At 46.2% G+C, this 22,558-nt stretch overlaps 1 protein-coding gene across 10 annotated transcripts in view; it reads left to right on the top strand.

Moving 5' to 3' along the window:
- syne2b (spectrin repeat containing, nuclear envelope 2b) overlaps positions 1-22,558 on the top strand; it is a 91,238-nt gene that overhangs the window by 28,124 nt on the left and 40,556 nt on the right. For 5 of the 10 annotated variants that reach the window (XM_079174774.1, XM_079174776.1, XM_079174769.1 and 2 more), the window contains 34 exons: positions 5-193; positions 367-525; positions 680-4,453; positions 4,690-4,824; positions 5,119-5,244; positions 5,931-6,124; positions 6,482-6,563; positions 6,654-6,754; positions 6,876-6,996; positions 7,323-7,613; positions 7,729-8,324; positions 8,764-8,919; positions 9,231-9,381; positions 10,175-10,333; positions 10,616-10,783; positions 10,964-11,065; positions 11,175-11,375; positions 12,162-12,369; positions 13,067-13,179; positions 13,263-13,465; positions 13,617-13,724; positions 14,246-14,525; positions 14,991-15,320; positions 15,449-15,778; positions 15,971-16,270; positions 17,236-17,463; positions 17,679-17,795; positions 18,339-18,665; positions 18,825-19,169; positions 19,294-19,472; positions 20,179-20,395; positions 20,589-20,690; positions 21,066-21,230; positions 22,166-22,513. In XM_079174774.1, coding sequence (XP_079030900.1) covers positions 5-193; positions 367-525; positions 680-4,453; positions 4,690-4,824; positions 5,119-5,244; positions 5,931-6,124; positions 6,482-6,563; positions 6,654-6,754; positions 6,876-6,996; positions 7,323-7,613; positions 7,729-8,324; positions 8,764-8,919; positions 9,231-9,381; positions 10,175-10,333; positions 10,616-10,783; positions 10,964-11,065; positions 11,175-11,375; positions 12,162-12,369; positions 13,067-13,179; positions 13,263-13,465; positions 13,617-13,724; positions 14,246-14,525; positions 14,991-15,320; positions 15,449-15,778; positions 15,971-16,270; positions 17,236-17,463; positions 17,679-17,795; positions 18,339-18,665; positions 18,825-19,169; positions 19,294-19,472; positions 20,179-20,395; positions 20,589-20,690; positions 21,066-21,230; positions 22,166-22,513 — 10,605 coding nt within the window. Of the gene's footprint in view, positions 1-4; positions 194-366; positions 530-679; positions 4,454-4,689; positions 4,825-5,118; positions 5,245-5,930; positions 6,125-6,481; positions 6,564-6,653; positions 6,755-6,875; positions 6,997-7,322; positions 7,614-7,728; positions 8,325-8,763; positions 8,920-9,230; positions 9,382-10,174; positions 10,334-10,615; positions 10,784-10,963; positions 11,066-11,174; positions 11,376-12,161; positions 12,370-13,066; positions 13,180-13,262; positions 13,466-13,616; positions 13,725-14,245; positions 14,526-14,990; positions 15,321-15,448; positions 15,779-15,970; positions 16,271-17,235; positions 17,464-17,678; positions 17,796-18,338; positions 18,666-18,824; positions 19,170-19,293; positions 19,473-20,178; positions 20,396-20,588; positions 20,691-21,065; positions 21,231-22,165; positions 22,514-22,558 lie in introns of all 10 variants that reach the window. The other 5 variants (XM_079174770.1, XM_079174775.1, XM_079174778.1 and 2 more) reach the window with 4 other exon arrangements.

Below are 22,558 nucleotides of genomic sequence, written 5' to 3'. Positions count from 1 at the left end.
CCAGGGGATGCAGACCCTGCTTGAGGCAGAACAGGTGTGTACAGAGCTGCAGCATAGTGTGTCGGGTCTGGACAGTCGCCTGGCTGAACTCCTTTACTGGGAGACTGAGGCCCGGGAGCTCTACCAGCTGCTGAGGGCGGCAGAGCGACAACAACAACATCAGCATCAGCGGGGCCAGGACCCACGAGCCAGGGTAAGATGATCCACAGAATGAAAGAGGTTGATCTGCTGTGATCTGTCCATTCACATTTGTTTACTTTGAAACAATCTAAGCTCCAATGACAAACTTATTGTCCTTTTATAAAGAAACCTTCATGTGGAATTGAGGAAACGCTGATGGTTGTTTAACACCGTTTATTCCTCCAGGTCCTGATTTCCCGTGGTCTGCAGCTGGAGGGTCAGGTGGTCACAGAAGAGCAGGACCTGCAGGTGATGGTAATGACGAGTCAGAAGAACTCTCCCATCCAGTACCTCCACGCCTCCGCCATGCAGGACCGAGTCCGAGCCGCTGTTGCACAGTCACAGGCCAGTTTGCTTTTTTTGTAAATGGTCTGAGCAAGCTAGTTTTGCATCTGTACTTGAGGACGTAGGAAGGCCACAGCAGCAAATATTATCATAATATAATAATAATAATAATATAAAATGTCAGCTTTTCTAATTTGAGTGATTTCAATTCCAGGAAGCTGTAGGCATGCTGAGCAGCCTGGGAGCCAGGAGAGACAGAAGCAGAAGCCCTCCAGAAGGGTCCCCTCCATCAAAAGTCTTTAAACAGGCTAAAGAACAACCTCAACATCTGGGACAGTCAGACTCAGTCAGACAGTCAACTCAGCAGCCCGATACAACGTTAGTTGTGTCTCATGGAACCTTCGTGCCAAAGATAGTGGTGCAGGAATACAGAGACACAAAGGTGACTTCTCCTTCAATGCCATATACATACGCACAGGCTTTGATGCAGACCAGGACAAAATCGCCACCAGAAGGCCAGGTTCAGGCCTGGATAGATACCACTGGAAAACAACAGCAGCAGACTCAGGAACAGGGATTGATTCAGCAGCAAGAGCAACTTAACAGACAGAAGGAAAAGGAGCTGCACCAGCAAGAACTCAAGCAACAGCAACCACAACCAGTGCACCAACAGGGGTCAATGCAAACACAACAGCAGAAGCAGGAACAACAACAAGAAGTGGTGGCGCAGCAACAGCAGGTAAAAATGCATCAATCCCAAGTTCAACAGCAGGTGGTAACAGACAGACAGACATCAGAGTCCCAAAAGCAGACTTCACTTCAACAACCACCTGTAAAGAAACCGCATCTTAGCTCCCAGGAGCTTCAAAGCAGAAAAACTCAGGCAATGAAGAGCCGGCCCTGGATTCAGAAGCCAGCCTCAGGAGAGCATACAACTCCAGAACAGGTTTCTACACAGGAACCAATTCAGAGTAGACAGCCTCAGCCACAGTCAGACAGAGAAACAGTGGATTCAGTTCAGGTTGTTTCACAGCATACAGCAACTGCCAGGCCACAGCCTGAGGAACATGCAAAGGTTACTGAGCAGCCACAACAACAGCTAAGAGATCAACAAAAACAAACACAGCCTCGACATCTAGAGCAGCCGCAGCAACACAAGCAACAACGACAACCACAGCAGCAAAAACACCAGGAACAATTGCTTCAGCAACAGGAAAAACAACCACAGCCTACTGTAAGACAGGCTCAACCAGATTCAGACACTAAGGCTAAATCCAAGACTATGGCTCAGCCTCACCCACCAACGAAAGCCCAAAGTCAGTCACAACCACAAACTATGGTTGGGTCTGAATCTCAGACTGTGGTACAAATGCAGGTGCAGTCTACAAGTGTGTCCCACACTACCACAGATGGTCAGCAACCACTGAAGTCCAAGTCTCAAACCGTAGTGAGCCAGGGCCAGTCACAGACACAAGTTCTTCCACAGCCCCATGGCCCCATGAAGCCACAGTCAATGACCAAGCCACAGACACAACAACAGCTCCAGCACCAGGTTCAGACTCAGTCCCAAACATGTGTCCCAGCTGGACCTCAGCTGTCTTTGCAGCCAGAGGGGCTAGCCCATGGCCCAGCTATAGCTCAAGTGCAGACATGGGCTCAAGTCAGACCTTCTTCCCCTATGCAGGCTCCACTGCAGGGCCAAATTCAGCCTCCAGTGCCATCCCACATTCAGCTTCGTAGTCATCCACAGTCATGGGCCCCTGTCAGGCCGCTGTCGCCTAAGCCACCAACACATGGCCATATTCAAACCCATCCTCAGCCCATGGCCCAGTCTCAAACCCATCCTCAGCCCATGGCCCAGTCTCAAATCCATCCTCAGCCCATGGCCCAGTCTCAAATCCATCCTCAGCCCGTGGCCCAGTCTCAAGTCCGTCCTCAGCCCGTGGCCCAGTCTCAAATCCGTCCTCAGCCCGTGGCCCAGTCTCAAATCCATCCTCAGTCCGTGGCCCAGTCTCAAATCCGTCCTCAGTCCGTGGCCCAGTCTCAAATCCATCCTCAGTCCGTGGCCCAGTCTCAAATCCGTCCTCAGTCCGTGGCCCAGTCTCAAATCCATCCTCAGTCCGTGGCCCAGTCTCAAATCCGTCCTCAGTCCGTGGCCCAGTCTCAAATCCATCCTCAGTCCGTGGCCCAGTCTCAAATCCATCCTCAGTCCGTGGCCCATCCTCAAACCCATTCTCAGTCTATGACCCATCCTCAAACCCATCCTCAGTCTATGACCCATCCTCAAACCCATCCTCAAACCCATCCTCAGTCTATGACCCATCCTCAAACCCATGCTCAGCCAATGGCCCAATCACGTCACTCCCAACCTTTGACTCAACATCAAACTCAAGTGGGTCATTCTCAGTCTATGACTCAGTATGCCACACATGCTCAGCCAGAGGTCCAGCACCCAGCCCATATTTCCCAGGGCCAAATCCCTGCTTGGACTCAAGTTAGAGTCTCATCCCCAATGTCTGTCCAGCATCCGCAGGCTACAGCACAACCTCCACTTTACTCCCAAGGTTACTCCCAGAGTCAGTCCCCATCCCAGCAGTGGACACCCAGACCTGAGCCACAAAACCAAGCCATTGCCCAGCAGAGGCATCCAAGTCCTCAACCATACCCTCAGCAAATAGGCCAAGCTCCACAGTCTCAGGCTTATCCAACAGTTCAAGCTCTGCCGCAGTGGCCTCAAGCTGGGCCCCAGCAAGTACCTCAGGTTGGGCCCCCCGGGTACTCTCAAATGGGGCCATCATGTACTCAGCCTCAAATGCAAACACAAACCCAACCCTGGGCTCAAACACAACCCCAAATTAGAGCCCAGGGTTCCATGCAACAACAATCTCAAATGAGCACTCATAATGTGTTTCATATCCAGCCGCAACAAGGTCAAGTTCAGCAACAGACTTGGGTTCAGGCACCGCCTCAACTTCAGCCCCAGCCTTATCCCCAGCCTCAATCTCAGCATTATTCACAGATTCAGCATCAAACTCAGCGTCACCCTCAGATGCAAGCTCAAATACCTCCTCAATCACAACCACCTAATCAAGCCCATCCTCACCTTCCTTCTCAGCCTCAACTCCAATCCCAGCTGCAGGCACAATCCCAAACACACATCCAGACGCAGTCATCGGTACAAGTAAAGCCCCAGGCCCAGACTCAGCAGCCTCAGCTCAATCTTCAGTTCCAACAGCCGACTCCACAACCCAAACATCAGGCCCAGCTCCCACCGCAACCGAAAATTCTGTCACCAACTCAACCAAAAGTTCAAGCACTTTCACAACCCAAACCTCTGGCCCAGTTAGCACCACAACCAGGGTTTCAATGTCAAACTCAGTCTAAGGTCCAGTCACCAACCCAACGCAAGGCTGAATCACTGCCGCAACCATTACCTGAGCCCCAGGTGCCACCTCAACCCATGGCTCAGTCATCAGTCAAGGCTGAATCACCACCACAGATCCAAACAGCACCGCTACCCGAAGCTCAGTCTTCAACTCAACCCAAGGCCCAATCAGTGCCACAACCCAAACCGCAGGCACAGTTCCTACCACAGCCCCATCAGGCTCAATTGCCACCACCACCAGCCAAGGCCCAAACTGCACCACAATCTAAGGCTCAATCACCCCCACAGGCCAGACCTCAGACCCTGTCACAGTCAAAACCACAGTCTTCTCTGCAACCCAAATCTCAACAGCCACAAACTGTTCTCCTCTCCCAGGTCAATGTGCTGCCTCAGTCGATGGCTGAGTCACCAGACCTGTGCATCAAACCTGCCCCCCTGGCCCAGGCGCCCCCCCAGACCTACACAGAGGCTTACACTAAGGCCCAGGCGTTGGCCAGAAATGGCTTTGAGGAGGCCAAGCACTGCCTGCAGGAGCACATCCTGGAAACCATTAACGTTTTCAAAGACAAGTGTATGTCGGCCGAGCAAGCATCAGTGAAAGAGGTAAATGTAATCACTTTTTGTATTTTGAATTCCAAATCAATGTAACGCTCAGAGGTCGGTTATTCTTTCTTGGGGAAAAAGAAAACTTACAGCAGACAGGAGGTGAAGGATTAAAATGTACAAAAACTAGGTGCTGTAATAACTTTTAAAGGGGAGAATTTCAGATCAAATATTGCTAAATAAACACACCTCTTTATTCCTACTACAGTCAATTATACGTTTGCTTTTCCCCTCAGGAGACTCTGAAGACCCTGGACCCAGAGTTGCTAGAAGAGTTCTTGAGAGCAGCCAAGGGCATGGAGGCCTTTTGTACCCCCTCACAGCTCAGGGACATGGAGTTCTTCACCCAGTCTGTCCGGACACAGTGGGAGGTAGGACACACTCACTCACTGTGGTTGTTGTTAATGTGTAGGACTTTAATTATTGTTAATCGGGAATTGCCCACTAGTTTTAATGAGGCGTTATCGTGTTCTTTGAGGTTAAATATTATTTCACATGCACAATTGCTTGTGCATGTGAATTATAAATGTACTAAAGCTGTTGCGACATATTCTGCTTGTCAGCTTTATATATGAATAAAGCATTCATATGATTCATATTTTGTTGAGTAATATATTCTAACATGTCATGTGGTTTTTGTGAATTCATTTTATTTTATCTCCCAGGCTGTGAGAGCTGAGATCTCAGGCTTTTTGCAACAATTACGCTTTGAAGTAACAAGGAAAGACTTTAACAAAGCTGCCCTGCAGTGTGAGATGCACTTAAGCTCCCGCTTAGAAAACCAAGTGCAGGTAGCTAAACTACTGGAGCCATACTCTTGGAAGGTGTGCTTTGGTGGATGGGAGTGCAGCCAGTTTATCTGCTCTGCCTAACTAACCCTCTTCCCTCCGTCTTCTTTTGTATGCCTCCAAGGAGACTCTGCCAATGGGACTTGGTAATTTGCAATCCATCATTCTGGTTGCTCTTTTAAGGGAGTGCTGTTTTTGTCGGATGTGTTTACAGTGCCCTGAAACCCTATTTAGTATCTTGATTTTATTGTAACTTGTTGGGCCATAAAAGACAAACAAAGAAATAATAAACAACTAAATTTAGATTTGATTCCGTTATATATTACATAGTAATCAGTATAGAATAAATCCCATGTTCAGTTGAAGATGAAAACAGCATTCTTTTATTTGTTGTGCATCTGTGGGCCGCTGTCATCTGGGGGTTGACTTCTGTGTTGCAGTTTGTCTGTTATACTGTCAAAACTAAACTTACATGTGATTCTGTCATATTTGATGATATCAAGTAAAAGTAAGTACAAATGTCAAGTCTGTTCAGATTTTATATAACATAAAAAAAAAGAAAAAACATAAAGAAGCTGAGTTAAAACAAAATATTGTCCTAAGTTTGAATGGCTAGTACTACTCATCTGGCTTTAAATCCAGTTATTAGCCTGTTTACTTACTGTTTTGGCTCTGGCGACATTCCCCAGGCTTGTTTCTCAGCGGAGGGGAGCTTTGCCCAGGCAGGGCAGCACCTCGAGGCCTTGAAAGAGCTGTGTGACACCCTGAGCCCCGAGGATGCTCACCGCCTGGCCCAGACTCAGCTGAGGGAGTGTGAGACGAGGCTGGCTGACATCCAGCGGCAGTTCAGCGGAGATCAAGACGCACCGCTCCCTGATTCTAGGTAAGATATTACAAGTGTGAAATGCAATCTTCTGAACAGCAGAGACAGCAAGTCAATTCTTCTTTTACTGAACTGTATCCTTAATTTACCTTTGTGTGCACTCACATCATGGACAGATGTTTTACTTGCCCTAATAACAAGTCTGAATGTGAAGTTAAAATTACCTGTTAAAACTTGAGATGAAGGTGGGTCATTTTTTCTCGACATAGTCATCTGTCATATGTCATTTTAGATTTATGGGTCGTGAAGTCCTTCAAACTTCATCAGCCAAACATTTCAAAGCCACTTGTGGATGTTGAGGAAGGATGCTGTGTTATGCAGCAGTTAGAAATGATTATCTTCATATCTGTTTCACAGGATTCCTGTTGCCTTCAGTGAGGATCTGAGCACACAAAAGGAGCCTCCAAGACCAAGTGACAAACCTCAGGTCTCAGCTGAGGTATGATTCACTCCCATTGAAACTTAGACATCCACTGACCTCTTCCAGAGGTTTGAGATAACAGAACACATGCTCTCACTCTTTCTTCAGGCGTTTCCAGCGACAATGAAGACAGTTGTTGTGGAGAGGAGGGAGGTTGAAAAGCAGACGTCCGCAGAGGAAGAAGTCACCAAAAAGGAGACTTTAGAAAGGTAGACTGAATTCAGCGCAGTCTGGGCTTTGATAAGATAACAGTGCACTGATCAAAACTATAAGAAGGTTATTATATTCAGTCATTAGTAACTTGTGTTTGTTTGTTTTAACGTCTTCCAGATATGAGAACTGTAAGAGGTCCCTGCAAGCCCAACTGGCTAAAAATGACCAGAGCATCAAGGATGTCCCCTCTGACTCCGTGTCTCTGAAAGGCCTCCATACACGGCTCCAGGAAATACAGGTACAACATATACAACAGATACAGACCGTAGACTGTGTAAGAGAAGTGGACTTAGCCATCGTGACGGCACCCATTGGTTTGTGGGCTAATGTTTTAAAGCCTATAGTTTGGCATTTCGGACGGTCGCCATCTTGGTTTTTTATATTTGAACAAAAGGGTGGAGCTGGATAGAGATTGAGACCATAAACTCACGTTTGCAATGTTTACTGAGGGAATAAATCAAGAGAGAAGTAGAGTCATTTTCTTATAGACTTCTATACAATGAAAAGTAAATTTCGCCCCTTATGACATGACAGTAATCTCGAGTTCAACTCCCTTTTTCCCAGGTCTGGAGGCAGGAGACAGAGTCTCTGTGGTCTGAGTATGCAAACCAGTGCTCCCAGTTGAGCGACACCACTGGTCTGGAGCAGGAGAAGGCAGAGCTGCAGGAGCAGTGGCGCGGCCAACAGTCCAAACTTCAGAGGAGGGGCAGCTCGTTGGGCGCCGCCCTCAGACAGATCGACTCCACCGAGAACCACATGGTGGACTTCACAGACCGCCTGGACCGCTACCTGAGGCAGCCCAAAGACATCAATGCCTTCACACTGGCCAACACCAACATCCTGAAAGACATCAAGGTATTCCATCAGCCATGAAGCTTTAGAATAAAAATGTGCACATTGACCTTGTGAGCAAATCTCACACTTAAGAGCCGTCTCATCTCACGCTGTACTTTGTCTCCTTTTGCGACAGGAGCTGGATGATAACATCCAGAGCGAGCTGGACCAGCTGTCCCGTCTAGACCCTGAATCCAGCGATCTGGACTCCAGAGACTGCCTCCCTCTGTCCCGTGAGGTGGAGACTCACAGAGCCAGCCTGGATCAGCTTCGACAGCAGGTCCGGAAGAGTGAGGCGGCCGCCCGCGCCCTCGACCGCTTCCTCATGTCCTTGCGTACCGTGGATGAAGACATCTCCGGGGTCCAAGGCGCCCCCTGCAGCGACAGTGTGGTGCTGCAGGACTGTCGCTCCAAGCTGGGTCTGATCAGGCAGAGCATCGACAGTCTGAAAGAAAAGGCTCCTCAGCTGGATGTGCTCCTGCAGGGGGCCAGGCTGACGGTCACCAGGGATGGCGTCCCGGCCTCCTGCCTGGACATGGTGACGGCGCTGCTGGGAAGGCTGGAGGAGGCGGACGGTGGGCTGGCCAGCCAGCAGAAGGGCCTCAAGAAGGAGACACAGAGCAAGTCGCTGGGCCTGAGGAAGAGGACGCTGCAGGGGGAGCTGAGGAAGCTGCAGGAAACCATCGAGAAACAAGGCCTGAAGGAGCCCACCACACCTGCTGTGCATCACAGGTGTGTGTTGTGTTTCTTCATGCTGATGCAACAACTCTTAAGCTTTCTTTGTTGATTGTAATTAGAGATGCGCTGATTGCATTTTTCTTTGCCGATTCAGAAGTTCTTAAAAGTCTAACATGCACATTCTGATTTTCTTTCTTTCTCACAAGGATAATTGACAGCATACACAAACATTTCTTTTTGTGGAAAATTCAATTGTATATTTATAAATTCCAAACCTGATATGTAAATAGCATGAACATGTCAGAGAAAGATCAGAGAAAATATTATTTAATACTATGTATACGGTTTGTTTTCAGAGGTTGCACTGTGAACCTGAGTTGGATCAAACAAGGTGTTTCGTAGAGTATACATTTAAAAGAGCATAGCGAGATTTACCTGTTAAAAGCCTGAATTCCTAAAATCTCTCTGCTAATAATCCTGTAATATCGTCCAGGCTTCGTGCCCTGTCAGATTTGGAAGGTCAGCTGCAGGCCCAGCACGCAGAGCTCCAGAACCTCCGGGAACTTCAAGAGAAACAGGGAGGAGAGGAGCACCTCATCCAGGAGCTGGAGACCCAGTGGAAGGAGACCCAGAGAGCTTTCTTTGACAGGTGAGTTCAGGCAGGAGAAGCACGTTCAGCTCGAGTAATTTAACAAATCGTGTACAAATACATTAAGCTATAAGGAATAAGTAACCTGAACAGATGCTATGTGCAGCTGGCTAACACACAATCAAAGTCACTGTAACTGTAAGTGCTGTAACGGGTTATGGATGTCTGATATTAGCTAGTAGGATACTTGTGTAAGCTGTTCTTACACTTCTGTTTCGATGAATGTTGACGGCTGACTAAGTCTGTCCGACAGCAGGCGAGACTTCACTTAATAAAGTCCCTTCTGTTCTGTTCTTTTCTTCCTCTGGCAGGAAGAAGCAGTGCAACGTCCTGCTGGAGCTTCTGAAGAAGTTCCAGAGCTGCGGCAGTCAGCTGAGCAACACCATGCAGAAAGCAGAGCAGACGATCGGCGATCACACTTCCTACTTGAGCAAGGACAACCTGCAGAGAAGCATTACCAGGGTTAGTACACAGAAGCAACGCTGTTTGTTTGCAGAATTCCACCATGTGCTGTGGATAGGATTCACAAAAGAGGCTTTACAAGAAAAATAAAATACAGTAGTGCATTGCTGTAGTGCATTTTGCACATTTGCATTAGGAGGTAAACATCCGGCGCCTAAAACATACGTCATCAGGGAAACTTTGACTACGTTTGAGACTTAAATTATAAAAGAAATCTTTACAAACATGATTAAAACAGCTTAAGATAAGAAAGAACACGTCAAATACAATACAATGGCACTTTATAGCTGTAGTTATGGCGGGAGTAAAGGAGGAAGTACGGTGACGTAATATAAACAGCGATAAAGCCCTAAATGGGAAGAGGGCGGGATATGGATCAAACAAACACAGGACTTTCACCCAGAAGACTTCTGTTCGTGTCTTGTGTGAAACCAAAAGTCAGTGTTGACTTATTTGTTCTTATTTGAACCTAAACCACGATGTTTTCCTAAATCCTACCAAGTTGTTTCCTGAACATGAAAGTTTATTTTGGAAAGACAGTGTATGCATGTAACAAGGAGAAATTGACACGAGCAAAACTGGCGCTAGAGAAGAACGTAGAGCGTCACAGTTTGAAGCGTAGGAACGCTCACCGAGCTGCAGTGTTTGACGAGTTGGGAGTGAGAACGCATTTGTACATTCACAGTAAACGTAAAGAACCAGTAGATGGCAGACACATTCTACAATAAGATCAGTCACAGTGTGCTTTAGGCATACTCTATGTTCACATGTGTGTGTGTGTGTGTCTCTCCAGGTCCGTGAGGTTAAGGAGGGGCTCGGTGGTGTTGGGGAGCACGTGGAGCAGATGAGGGGAGTTTGCAGACAGCTGCAGTCCCAACTGAAGGTGTTCCCAGCCTGCAGTGAGACTCCCTTTGAAGCCGAGGCTGACACACTCATGGACAACTGGCTGGATGTAAGCGTCTGCGTGTCTCCTATCCCTAGAAATGAGATAGGAAGATATGGAACGTGTACTTGTAATGTTTCTAAGCATATTCTGCCGAACTTTTAGGTTGAGCAAGAAAGAAGCTCGATCAAAGAAGGATTTGTACCTTTTGATTCTGCAGAATTGAAAATATAGTTACTATAATAATCACATTGCTAAGCACGACCCACTGTAAAAAAAAAAACGGACTAAATTTGGAAACCATGATTGGAACACTTGACCAAATGTCGTTGATTTTTGGTGGTCTCGCAGGTGACGGAGAAGACAGACGCCTACATGGACAACCTGCAGGTGGGGCTGGAGCTGTGGGAGAAGCAGCTCATGCTGGGGGGAGAGGTGGACGGCTGGGCAGGAGCCAAACTCTCCCTGTTCGCAGAGAGCCATCCCTTCCACAACGAGCAACAAGTTCTCGCCATGAGGGTAAGATTCCCAGAGCAGTAAAACTCGTATTGCTCCACCGCTGCTAGCATGAGCAACCTCCCAAAACATCGTCTGCGTCAGTGATTTAGATGGACGAGATTAATAAAGACTAATTTCCCCAATACGTGTCATCAATATGTAGAAGATGAGACTTATACAAAACCTTTCTTTGCTTTGCAGGACGAGATCCACGTCAATGAGGAGAACATTAAGCATTTCCACAAGAAGTCTGTAGAGATCCAGGAGATGCTGCAGAGTCCAGAATCCCCACTGGAGCTGCAGGTGAGTCTGAACATTGCTTCTGTTATTTCTTTAGGCTGATATCCACATTCAGTGCTCGCAGTACTGTGTTCTCGCTGTGTTTACCCGTTTTACAATGTTTTAATTATAGGTGATGGAAACCCAGCTGAGGAAGAGGATGGAGCAGGTGAAGGAGCTGTTTGCCGACTGCACCGACGTCTTTGAGGAGCTGATGGCCGTGAAGAAGCACCTGGCCGAGAAGATAGAGGAGTGCCAGGCAGCTGTGGAGAGCATCCAGAGCTCCGTCAGTAAAGTCGATGCCTCACAAGCAAAGTTCAAGGACCAGATACAGGTACACAGCTGTTATCTGTATGTTATATATATATATATATATATATATATATATATATATATATATATTATATATATCTCAACATCTACATCGATCCTCAGCTCCTACTGTCGTGCTTCACAGCAGCCCAGTGCTCCTCACATGATTAGGATGTAGAGGTCATGTATGCACCTACGTGTACACAACGAATGTAATACAGTTTAGATACAGCACCACGTGGTTATGACAGAATTGCTATAATAAATATATCAAACTTGTTGAACCCTCTTAGAGATATAAAAATACAAATAAAGGATATTATTCAGAAAAGGAAATAAAAAATGTCCTTTAAATAAGTTTTGAGCTCGTTTTCTTGCATCTTTCAGGTCCTTTCAAATACGACTGGGCAACATGGAGGAAATTAAATATCATAAATATATAGAAATATTTCAATATATATACAAATTAACGATATTGCAACTATATTGAATATCGGTGCTTTCAGAAAATATTTACAAAATGAGATTAATCAACAATTATTAATAATTATAATAATAACAATAAAACCGATAATGCAGCCTTTAAAACCAGGAAAAGAAAACACTTATGACACATCATGATATCCAGAATCTAAGACGATATCTAGTCTCATAAATCAACATATTGATGTCATTTCGACATATTGCCGCAGCCTTTACTTTTATACCAGTTTCACATCAGTGAGCTTGACTGTGACTCGTTTCCTTTGATTCTACTGTTACTGTAATAAAACTACTCACACACAGTTTCATCTCTTGTCCTCACCAGCGCGTGTGTGACGACCTGGAGGCTCAGGAGGAGCAGGCCGAGGCGGTTCTGAAGGAGGTCGGTTTGGTTTCCAGGGTGGCCAGTCCTCAGGTGCTGGAGACGCTGTCTGTGGACTGCAGCAGGCTGAAGGAGGCCATGGCCCGCACCAGAACCATGATCCACCTAAAGAGAGAGGAGAGGGACAAAGGCCTGCTCAAGGTCATCCAGGGTAAGGGTGGAGTTTGTGTCTCCTGTCTGAAAATAACAGTGGAGGAATGTGACCGTGGATATACAAGATATACAACATCAAATAGTGCATCATTTAAAAATGTATAAAAAGAATCGAGCTAAATGTGTATTACTAATGTGAAGTAGTGTTAAAATAATTAAACTGTGACGGATGTACGGACACAATGAATAAATGTGTGCAGCTATAAACAGATGTTTACAGGTTGTTACATTACAAATAGAGGTAAAGTGGAGTTTAGTCAATAGTCTAGTAGTAAAGCACTGAATGTGGATATTTTCACCATTGCAGTGTTGCCATATTAATGTTAATTTTAATATTTGCTTCTTCTTCTTTTACTCTCACTTATCTATTTTATCATCTCGTGTCTTTTAAGTGTCTACTTTTGTTGTTTAAATGTGTTGCGTGTTTATTTGGTGTTGTAAAGTACTTTAACTACATATTATTTGTCTAATATTAAAAGTTCTCTTTAAGTAAAGTTTATTTTATATTATTATTAGAATTTTTCGGAGCGACGTTTCTCAGAATCTGATGAATATGCAAATTATTTTCTTTTTTTTCAGATAAAACACTTAACAGTTGCACAGTGTTATTGCACCTATTTTGTACCTATTTTACTTTCGTATGAAAGTTGTTTTGTAAAAGTATATGCCTTCAATATGTTGTCATTTTCCTCCAGATGAAAGGCAGTCGTTTGAGGAATGGTTCCAGGACTTGCAGCTGTCCGTCAATGAGTGCTTTGAGTCTCCTGAGAGCAGAGCAGACGTGGAAACATCCCTGCAAAGACTCGCTGTGAGTGGACGTTAAACGTTGGCGGCTATAGATAGATGGTTGGATGATGAATGGGTCCTCACAGTTTGTCTCGTGTCCGTCAGAGTTTCTTAAAGTCCAAGGATCCAGAGAAACGTCTGGACCAGCTGAAGGACCAGCTGCAGAGAGGCGGCCAGCAGGTTCCTCCACAGCAGCTCTCCGAGTTCAGCGACTGGGTGAAGGAGCAGCAGAAGGAGGTGGGAACGTTCAGAACACACTGCCACAACAGGCAGAAACAAATGGAGCCACTGCTCAGTGACTTGAACAGGTGATTGCTTTTTTGGTGAAGAAATTGAAGATTTAAAAGAGACAGAAGTGTAAAAATCTTCCTTTTTGAGCAGGAATCTTACAAATGGAGTGAAAAGTGTGATTGTAACCACTAAGGAAACCTGTTTCTACCCTTGTCTTTTGTTCTCTAGTCTGCAGAAGCAACACGATAACTTCCGTGAGTGGCTGCAGAACAAAGAGAAACTGTCTGTGGAGTCGCACAAAGTCAAACTTCTTCTCAAAGACCTTCAGGCTGAGAGGTGATCATTCGTTCTGATACTGAACACTCTGAACACTCTGAACATCACAACATTGTGACAAAGATATTTTACAGATCAAATAACAGTAAATGTTCAGCAGGTAACTCCACTTGCAATTAAATGATTATGAATAAAATCAACAGATGCAACAATATATTTAACTTAAATCTGGAAAAATAGGATGAAATGCAAAATGTGCAGCTTGTAAAACATTTCTGCTGCCAAATATGTCAGTATTGATAAATCTGTGATAACTGGACCCTAAACGTGTCTCACCACTCTAATGGGTGGTTTAACACATCTAATGATTACTTATTATTATTGTAATACTTGGTGTTGGTATGCTACATATTTAAAATAAGACTAGAGCATGAAGCCTAGTTTCCACTGGTCTTTTCAACCTTCTATCTCACTTTCATTGTCTTTTTAAATTGCCTTGTGTTTCCTGTATATCTTGTCTAAATGTGTCGAAGTCTAACACTTTGCCTGTTGTTGTTGAAACCCTGCCTTCCATGTGACAGCGGCAGAGCTGAGAGCCTCGGTGATCTCTTAGCGTCGGTACGCAGACAAGGCGTCCGAGCTGAAAGCCTCCTGAAGGACGGCGATAACTTGATACAACGCTACAGAAAGCTGGAGAGCCGGCTGCAGACGCAAGCGGACGCCCAGAGCGCGCTGGAGGGGGAGGCTGACAAGTTTAACAGCCAGGCGAAGAGCACCAGGACCTGGATAACTGACCTCGTTGGCCCCCTCGCCTCCCCGGGCAGAGACACTCAGACAGAGGAGATGAAACACAAAGCACAGGTGAACGAAACCCAATCGGATTAAACTTCACTAAACAAGAATTTGAATGAACCAGAATGGTGAATGTGACAGATAGAAAGAAAAGACATTAACATTATATTAACATTATATTGTTATCCTTTTCCTAAAAACGACAGAGCCCCTGAGAGGGAAGTGAGAAATGCTCCATGCACTCTTTACATGTGTTGTGGGAATTAAACTCACCTGGAAACATGAATGCTTTTAGTCCTTTTTAAGGACATGAGGTAGTGGTGCACTTCAGCCTCTTGTGGTCAGAATAAGTACTACAACAACAAACACTAAATACAGACAGGATTAGGATGTCTGATGCAGAAGCCTCATCCTCTGAGGACCATGAACGTCAGTGCCAAGAGTTGTGTTGAGATATTTCAGTCAACAGACGGATATTTGCACTTCCAATAGCCACATGCTAACATGTCATTTCCTTTTCTGTTTTGTCACCAGGCCGTCCTGAACTCCAAACCCGAGGGAGACTCGAAAGTGAACGACCTGAGAAGACAAAGTGAAAGTCTGTGTGAGCAGGAGGACCTGGAGAAGAGCAGGAAACAGGAAGTTCAACAGTCGCTCAGAGAAACAGAGGAGCAGTGGAGGACGGCTCTGCAGACAGCTGAGGACAATCTCACCAAGGCGGAAACACAAGTCCTCTTAGACAAAGACTTGGACGCCGTCAAAACCCAGAACGAAACTGTCCAGTCCTGGATTAGAGACCAGGAGCTGAACATGCAGTCGCTTGGTGGTTGCATGCAAGCTGAAGAAAAGCTCCAGATTGCACAAGTAAGTTTAAAATGTGCATGAGATTGTGAAGTGTGGGGTGGGTTGTAATGTTTAGATCATCTTATAAAGGCTTGGTTTATGAGGAAAGAGGCAGAGCGGTCTCCTAAAGGGATATTTGTTCTCTTCAGGCTGCTCTGAGCGCCAAACCTGATGGAGATTCAAAGCTCCAGGATCTGCAGCGACAATGCCAGCGTCTGTGTGACAACCAGGGCTTGGACGAGAGCAAGAGACGAGAGGTTCAGGACGCGGTCAGACAAACAGAGGAGCAGTGGGGGAAAGTGTTGCAGGCCGCCGAGGAGGGTCTCAACGGGGCAGAGACCGAAGCTGCAGCTGAAACGGACTTTGACGCTTTCAAAACCCAAAGTGAAAGCATCCAGTCGTGGATCAGAGAGCAGAGGCAGAAGCTGCTGTCCCTCGGTAGTCACATGCAGTTTGAAGAACGGCTGCAGGTCACACAGGTGAGTTTACAAGTCATTTGAAAATCACAGGTTGATCCATTTTCCAAGTCTGATCTAAATTGTCCTGTGTTTACAACTTTGCACAACATATCGTCCATCATCTTTGACTAACTATCTAGCAGTGTTGACCGTTGACGAGTGCAACTTCTAAATTGTTCACCGCACCACCACGTCTGGTTCTTTCCCCTTCAGGCTGTTATGACCTCCAAACCTGAGGGAGAGTCCAAGGTGCTCCACCTGAAGGCCCGGGGTGAAGGTCTGTGTGGGCGTCTGGAGGAGAGCAGGAAACGGGAGCTTCAGCAGCTGGTAAAAGACACGGAGCAGCAGTGGAAGACGCTTCTGCAGGCCGCCGGGCAGGCAGAGCTCCGGACGCTGTCGGACGACTTCGACATGCAGAGTAAAAACACTCAGTCGTGGACCAGAGACAGACAACAGCAGCTGCAGTCTGTGGGCAGTCACACGCCGCCGGACGAGAGACGTCACACAGCTCAGGTCTGGTTCAATCTATCGTCCTGTGTTTTCTGAATATTGGTGAGATGGCTTCACCAATATACGGGGGCATAAATAGAGTCAATGACGTTGTGAAGTAGCGTGGAATCATGGGAGTTGTTGTCCTCCTCTCTAAAACAAACGGACCCGCTGATTAAGACCAGTAGAAACACTAAATAAAAAATAATGTATGTTTCTCCAACGTTGTTCTGCAGACAGAGGACAGCCTGGAGAGGCTGCGAGCTCAGCTGCCACTTGTTCCTCTGATAACTTGCTGACATTCAGGATGTTTTTACAGAAAGCTGAATTATCCGCAAAAGTCTCCTCGTCTCCAAAACAATTATGATGATTAAAGCTGATAAAAACACAGAATAAAGCAGTTTCACATAAACAATCGGTGTTTCTTGTACACAGATCTTGGACACAGGATGTCCCGGAGTGCTGCAGGTCACGTTTGCTCAGCTTGTTTCTCTCAAAACTTAGGATCGAGACGCCTGATAAAAAACTTCATCCGGTTAAACCATATAGGTAAAAATAACCAAGAAATAAAATGGTAACGTAAAAGCGAGGCTGGATAAAACAACACACAATGAACAACCACAATGCTGACGCATGCACAAAGGGGATATGACGCCATTGATAGGCGGGTACTTTGATCAAAATTCACGATTTCTCAGGTTTGAAAATTGTTGGAAACATTTGGGGACAATGGAAGAACAACTCAACAAAATATATGACATCGGTCTAGCTGCTTTTAGACATTTCAATGGGTAAAAGTTACATATTACACCTTTAATACATCCCTGTTGTTGGGAATTGTAGAGATATTGGTGATTGATTGTGTCTCACAAAGTCCGCAAAGTCCAACATGAACTTTCCTTTTTCATTTGTTCAGTATAATCACCCAACTCTTGAGTTTGAATGAATCAACTATCGCATTCAATGAAGTTTGCGCGTTTTGTTTGCAGACCATCTTGAGCTCCAAACCTGACGGCGACTGTACGGTAAACAACCTGCGGAGGCGAGGCCAGAGTCTGTGTGACCACCAGGACGTAGACCAGGGCAGGAAAGTCCACGTTCAGAAGACAATCCGGGACGCGGAGGAGCAGTGGAGGACGGTGCTGCTGGCGGCCAAACAGGTCGAAGCTGCTGCAGGAACCGAGATCAGCCAGACGAGCGAGAGGAGAACGCTGGAGGTTAGATAACTAGAACTAATATTATAAACTGTTAAACACAGATAAACATGTTCTGATCCTGTAAAAATCCTGATGTACAGTGAATGCATATTTCTGAATGTTAGTGGGAGTGTACGTATGATGTAGAAGTGTCTACAGTACGTAGCCCCCTTCCTGTTGAAGGGCACTTTCAATTGATCCATTTGAAACCATTAAACGTACCCGTTCCTCTTCAGCTGCGAGGATTTGAGACCCAGCAGCAGGAGACCAGCAGCTGGCTTACAGATCTTCAGAAACAACTGGACTCTCTGAAGAGCCAAACCAAAGCTGAGGACAGACTGCAGACCGCTCAGGTGAGCTGATGACATCCTGCTCATTAACACAACGATGTGTTCTTTACTCAGTCAACCACCAGTACAACATCTTTGAAGCCTCTTTAAAGACTATATTCATGACTTCAGCCAGATAATACAAGTATTAAAGGGAGTATTTTTCAACCATGTTCTCTTGTCCAAGTGGCTTTTGGGGGAAACAATATTTAAATTTGGTAACATTTTAGATAATTTAGATATTTTAGATAACAACAAAACAGAAAGCTTTTATTTTTCTGTAGGGTTCTTTCCATAATGATGTCGGACTCTTATAACGACAATCTGAGCCTGTCAGCGGCAAAAAGAAGCACATCTAGTTGCCTCGAGTGATTCTATTACAGCCAGTTTAGCTGCTGCCGTCTGCAGCGTTCTCCTTCAATACTGGACCAGTTTAAAAAAACAGTTGGCCCCAATAGTCACGTGGGCACAAACACATGAGAGAATAGAAAAATCTGGGTTGAAAAATCCAGAAGTTAACTCTTAACATTAAGATGATAACTATGACTTCTGCCTCTTACCCCCCAGACCATTCTGAGCTCCAAAGGTGAAGGAGACTCCAAGCTCCAGGAGCTCAGGACACGAGGCCAGAGTCTGTGTGGCCACGACCTCGAGGAACCCAGAAAACAAGAGGTTCAACAAAAAGTAAGAGGCGTCGAGGAGCAGTGGACGAGAGTCCTGCAAGATGCCAAACGAGCCCTGGATCAGGCCGAGAAGCAGCGCGCTCTGGAGGGCCAGCTGAAGAACTACGAAGCCGTGAGAGACGACACCAGAGCCTGGCTGCAGGACAAGCAGCAGAGCCTCGTCTCTCTGGATGGTCAGACTGATCCAGAGGAGACAATAAGCACCGTACAGGTCAGTTTGACAATAATAATCCCTTTACGTATGCATGCTTTTTCATCATGTTTTTCTTTTTGATATTAATATTTAACCTCCATGTTAATATTTCTTTTGTTTGCAAAACCCTTTAAGCTTCAGTTTTAAAAGATGTCATTTTTTGATCTCTATCCTCAGACTATCCTGAGCCGGAAGCCCGAGGGAGACTCCAAGCTGACGGAGCTGAGGAGACAGAGCCAGAGTCTGTCCGACCAGGAGGAGCTGGAGGAGAACACGAGACAGGAGGCTCAGCGGACGGTGAAAGACTCGGAGGAGCAGTGGATGACGGTGCTGCAGACCGCCGAGAGCACTCTGAAGAAAGCCGAGGTCCACTACTCGCTGTCCAGGGAGCTCGAGGCGTTCCGCGCCAAAGCAGGAGGCACCAACACCTGGGTCACCAAGCTGCAGCAGCAGGCCAAGTCCAAAGGGAGCGGCACCCGGGGCAGCCGGGCTCAGATAGAGGACCGGCTGAACACAGCACAGGTACAGCGACAGATATGAGGGCTTTTTAAAATAACATATTGTATGTTTTATTCTGTGGACACATGGAAGCTGTTTTACAAAGCAATACCTAATCTAATAAAATAGTTCATGACTGTGTCTTCAGGCCATCTTGAGCTCTAAGTCCAGGGGCGAGGCTCAAGTGATGGAGCTGAACAGACGAGCACAGAGTCTGTGCGAGCAAAGAGAGCTGCAGGGAGACAAGAGGGCGGAGGTCGAGCAGACGCTCAAAGACACCGAGCGGCAGTGGAAGACGGTGCTGCAGGCTGCTGAGGAGACACAGAGGTACAGGAAGCTGTTCGTTAGCGTCTTTAAGGGGGAAGCCTTCTATCTGTTTGTTTCTTTTTACACAAATGTCACCGTAGCTCGGCTACAGATCAGCTGACTGAAGCTCGTTATTCAGGTTCAGCTCTCTGTGTCTATAAGTGTCCTGAAGCGACACACTAAATTCCCTTCCCACGGGCAGGGTTGTGGTTTTGATGGTGTTTAATCAAAGTAGATTGTTGAAACTAAATCGTCTGAAACCAGTTTTGCTATCACTGAACAGCTAATGTAAAAGTGCTTTAAGATACTGAAGGACAGCTGGATTCTTTTACTTAGAATCTCTTACTTTACAGAACACTATTTAAAATCTTGTTTTTAAATTAAATAAGTAATTTCTTTCCTCAAGAAGTTTTGATTTTCTGGCCTCAGTAACAGGCAAACAGGACGCTGAGCGGTGACCTCTATGTCACCAGATCAGACGGTTCATCCAATCAACTGTCAAATATTTCCCAGTTGATTATATGCAAAACAAGCTGATTTGTCATTATGACACATTCTTGCAAATTAAATGTAGCAGACATCCGCAATTTTGGATTTAAAGCCGACGAAAGAGATGAGCCGAGGAGGCAGCGAGTGAAGCGCGATACCTAGTGGTGAAATGTGGTACGTCGGTCCGGATCGTGATTCTGATTTCTAATGTGATCTATAATCTCCTTTCACCCATCAGGGAGTTGAAGGGCGTCGTGGAGCGCATGGTGTCCTGTCAGTACCAGCGAGGCCAGACTGAGACGCGTCTGTCGGAGTTTCAGAAGCAGACGTCCCACCTGCCGCGTGTCTTCCCCTGGCCCGGCCTGGGGGAGCGGAGGCAGGCGGTGGAACAGGCCCGGACCCTGCTGGACCAGAGCACGGCGCTGGCCCCCGTCCTCTCAGCCCTCCGCACAAAGGTACACACCTCACAGGGAAGAGAGCTCGACTGTTCGAGTGTTATTAATGTTGTGTCTTAGTCACCGGGCTGTCGCAATCCTCCAATCTTTTTCTTATCTTTTTTAGAACTTTAATAAATAAATGAGACACATGTTACCAGGTTGCTCACAAACACACAATGCATCTTGACTGTTGCGCGCTGCTCTCCTCCAGGCTGCAGAGCTGTCTGAGATCACACAGGACCCCGGCTGGTCAGATCCGTCCTGGGCAGCCAAGGAGGAGGAGTCCATTCCTGCAATGCTGAAAGAGCTCACTGTGAGTTCAGCTCTCTGTCGTTCACAGTAGTCCTGAGGAAAGATATATATAATCTCAAGATGTTCATGTAAACATGTTTAAATGTTATATAACTATTATCAATCAGTAGTTGTTAAGGCATTACATGTTTTTATATCAACATCACTTCATTACTAATGGGCCCTTTTATTCATAGGCAGTTATTTCTTCGTAACACTGGGATGTTATGTCATACGACTAAGTTCAAACTCTATTTATAAGCGTCTATATTTAGGACAACCACCACAACATCGTCGTCTCCCCTCCCGCTCCATTATCCCGTTGTTTCCCTTCAGCAACACATGTTTGACCAATGGCCAAGTTTCTCTGTCAAATGATATCTGCTGTTGTTGTCAGGACGCGGTAGCGCACCTGGAGCAGGGCATCCATGCGGAGAGGCAGTGCACCCAGCTGGTGGAGCAGCACGAAGCAGCCCAGGACTGGCTGAGGGAGCACGTTAAAGGCCAGCGAGCTACTCCAGAGGACAGACAGGGTCTGCACAACGCTGTCAACACTCTGAAGGTCCGATGATGAAACACATACACATGTTGTTCGTCTGATTCTTGAGAGAAGCGAGTGGCACCGATTTTGATCAATGAAAATATTCATGTTTTATTGCACCAAACAGAAGGAATGCCTTTACTAGAAACAAAGCAATACACGTCCAGGACATTGAAGGAAGACATGATGATTCATGTTTGGACAGTGTAATAATAATAATAATGATACATTTGATCTAATAAGCACTTTCAAGAAAAACTCAGACGCTATTTTTAAATATTTTTAAACGTACATCAGATGTGTTTACATGTTCAGTCTCAACTGTCATTTCTGGAGCCAACCAATGCTCCCAAATCTTTTGTCACATTTATAATATAATATAATATATATAATTATTATAATTAGCACCAATCGATGAGCCAACAGTCGAAACTGGCGGTTTGTCAGCCGATCGTCCGTGACCGGCTCCCGGCCAATCAGCCTGTACACACCTGTGCCGCATGATGGTTTTACATCGCGCACACACAGCCGCACAGACAGAAACGCCACACACACACACACACACACACGCAACAAGCATGTCGTGCACACAATGGCAGCTGTTGGACATGGTACAGCCACACACACACACACACACACACACACACACACACACACACACACACACACACACACACATCATGTCGTCAGTGTGTAAGTTCCTCAGCCTGTGTGAAGAAGAAGTAAAGCTTATAATCTGTAACACCTGCAAGTCCAAACGTTTGACGAGAGAAAGAAAAGAAAAGTTACACAAATATTTTGGTCTGCTGTCATTTAGGCTCAAAACAAGTTATACTGGTGCATCTCTAATAGAAATGTTTACAATTTCTAACCAAATAGTGAAAGGCTCTTTCACTAAAATGATTCTTTCTGCATTCTAATAATCTGTTTCTCCTGTTTCTCCCTCCTGTAACCAGGCTTTGCTCCAGACGGTGGACAGGGAGCAGCGAGAGATGAAGGAGCTGGACTCTTTCAGAGACCGTTTGCTGAGCCTCTGCACCCCTGGAGGTCGGGACGCCCTGACCCTGGAGGTCAGCCACCTACACGACCTCTGTGCCACCTCGGAGCGGGAGGTGAGGGAGCGCCTGGCGGCCTGTGAGACGCGGCTGAAGGAGCTGGACGGTCAGCTGGCGAAGAGGGCCCAGGGGCTGAAGGAGAGAGCGGCAGCCCTGCAGTGGGAGCTCCGCTCTCTGGATCAGGCGCTCGGTTACAGCGAACCGCAGAACAACATCGCTCAGCTCCAACAGCACTGGCACAGCCTTAAGGTTATTACTGCTCTGTTTATCCTGATCTAAAACCTAATGTAGCGA

Source organism: Pholis gunnellus, assembly GCF_910591455.1.
Source record: "Pholis gunnellus genome assembly, chromosome: 15".
In the NCBI taxonomy this organism is placed as follows: Eukaryota; Metazoa; Chordata; class Actinopteri; order Perciformes; family Pholidae; genus Pholis; species Pholis gunnellus.
This window is presented reverse-complemented; position numbering and strand designations above follow the sequence as displayed.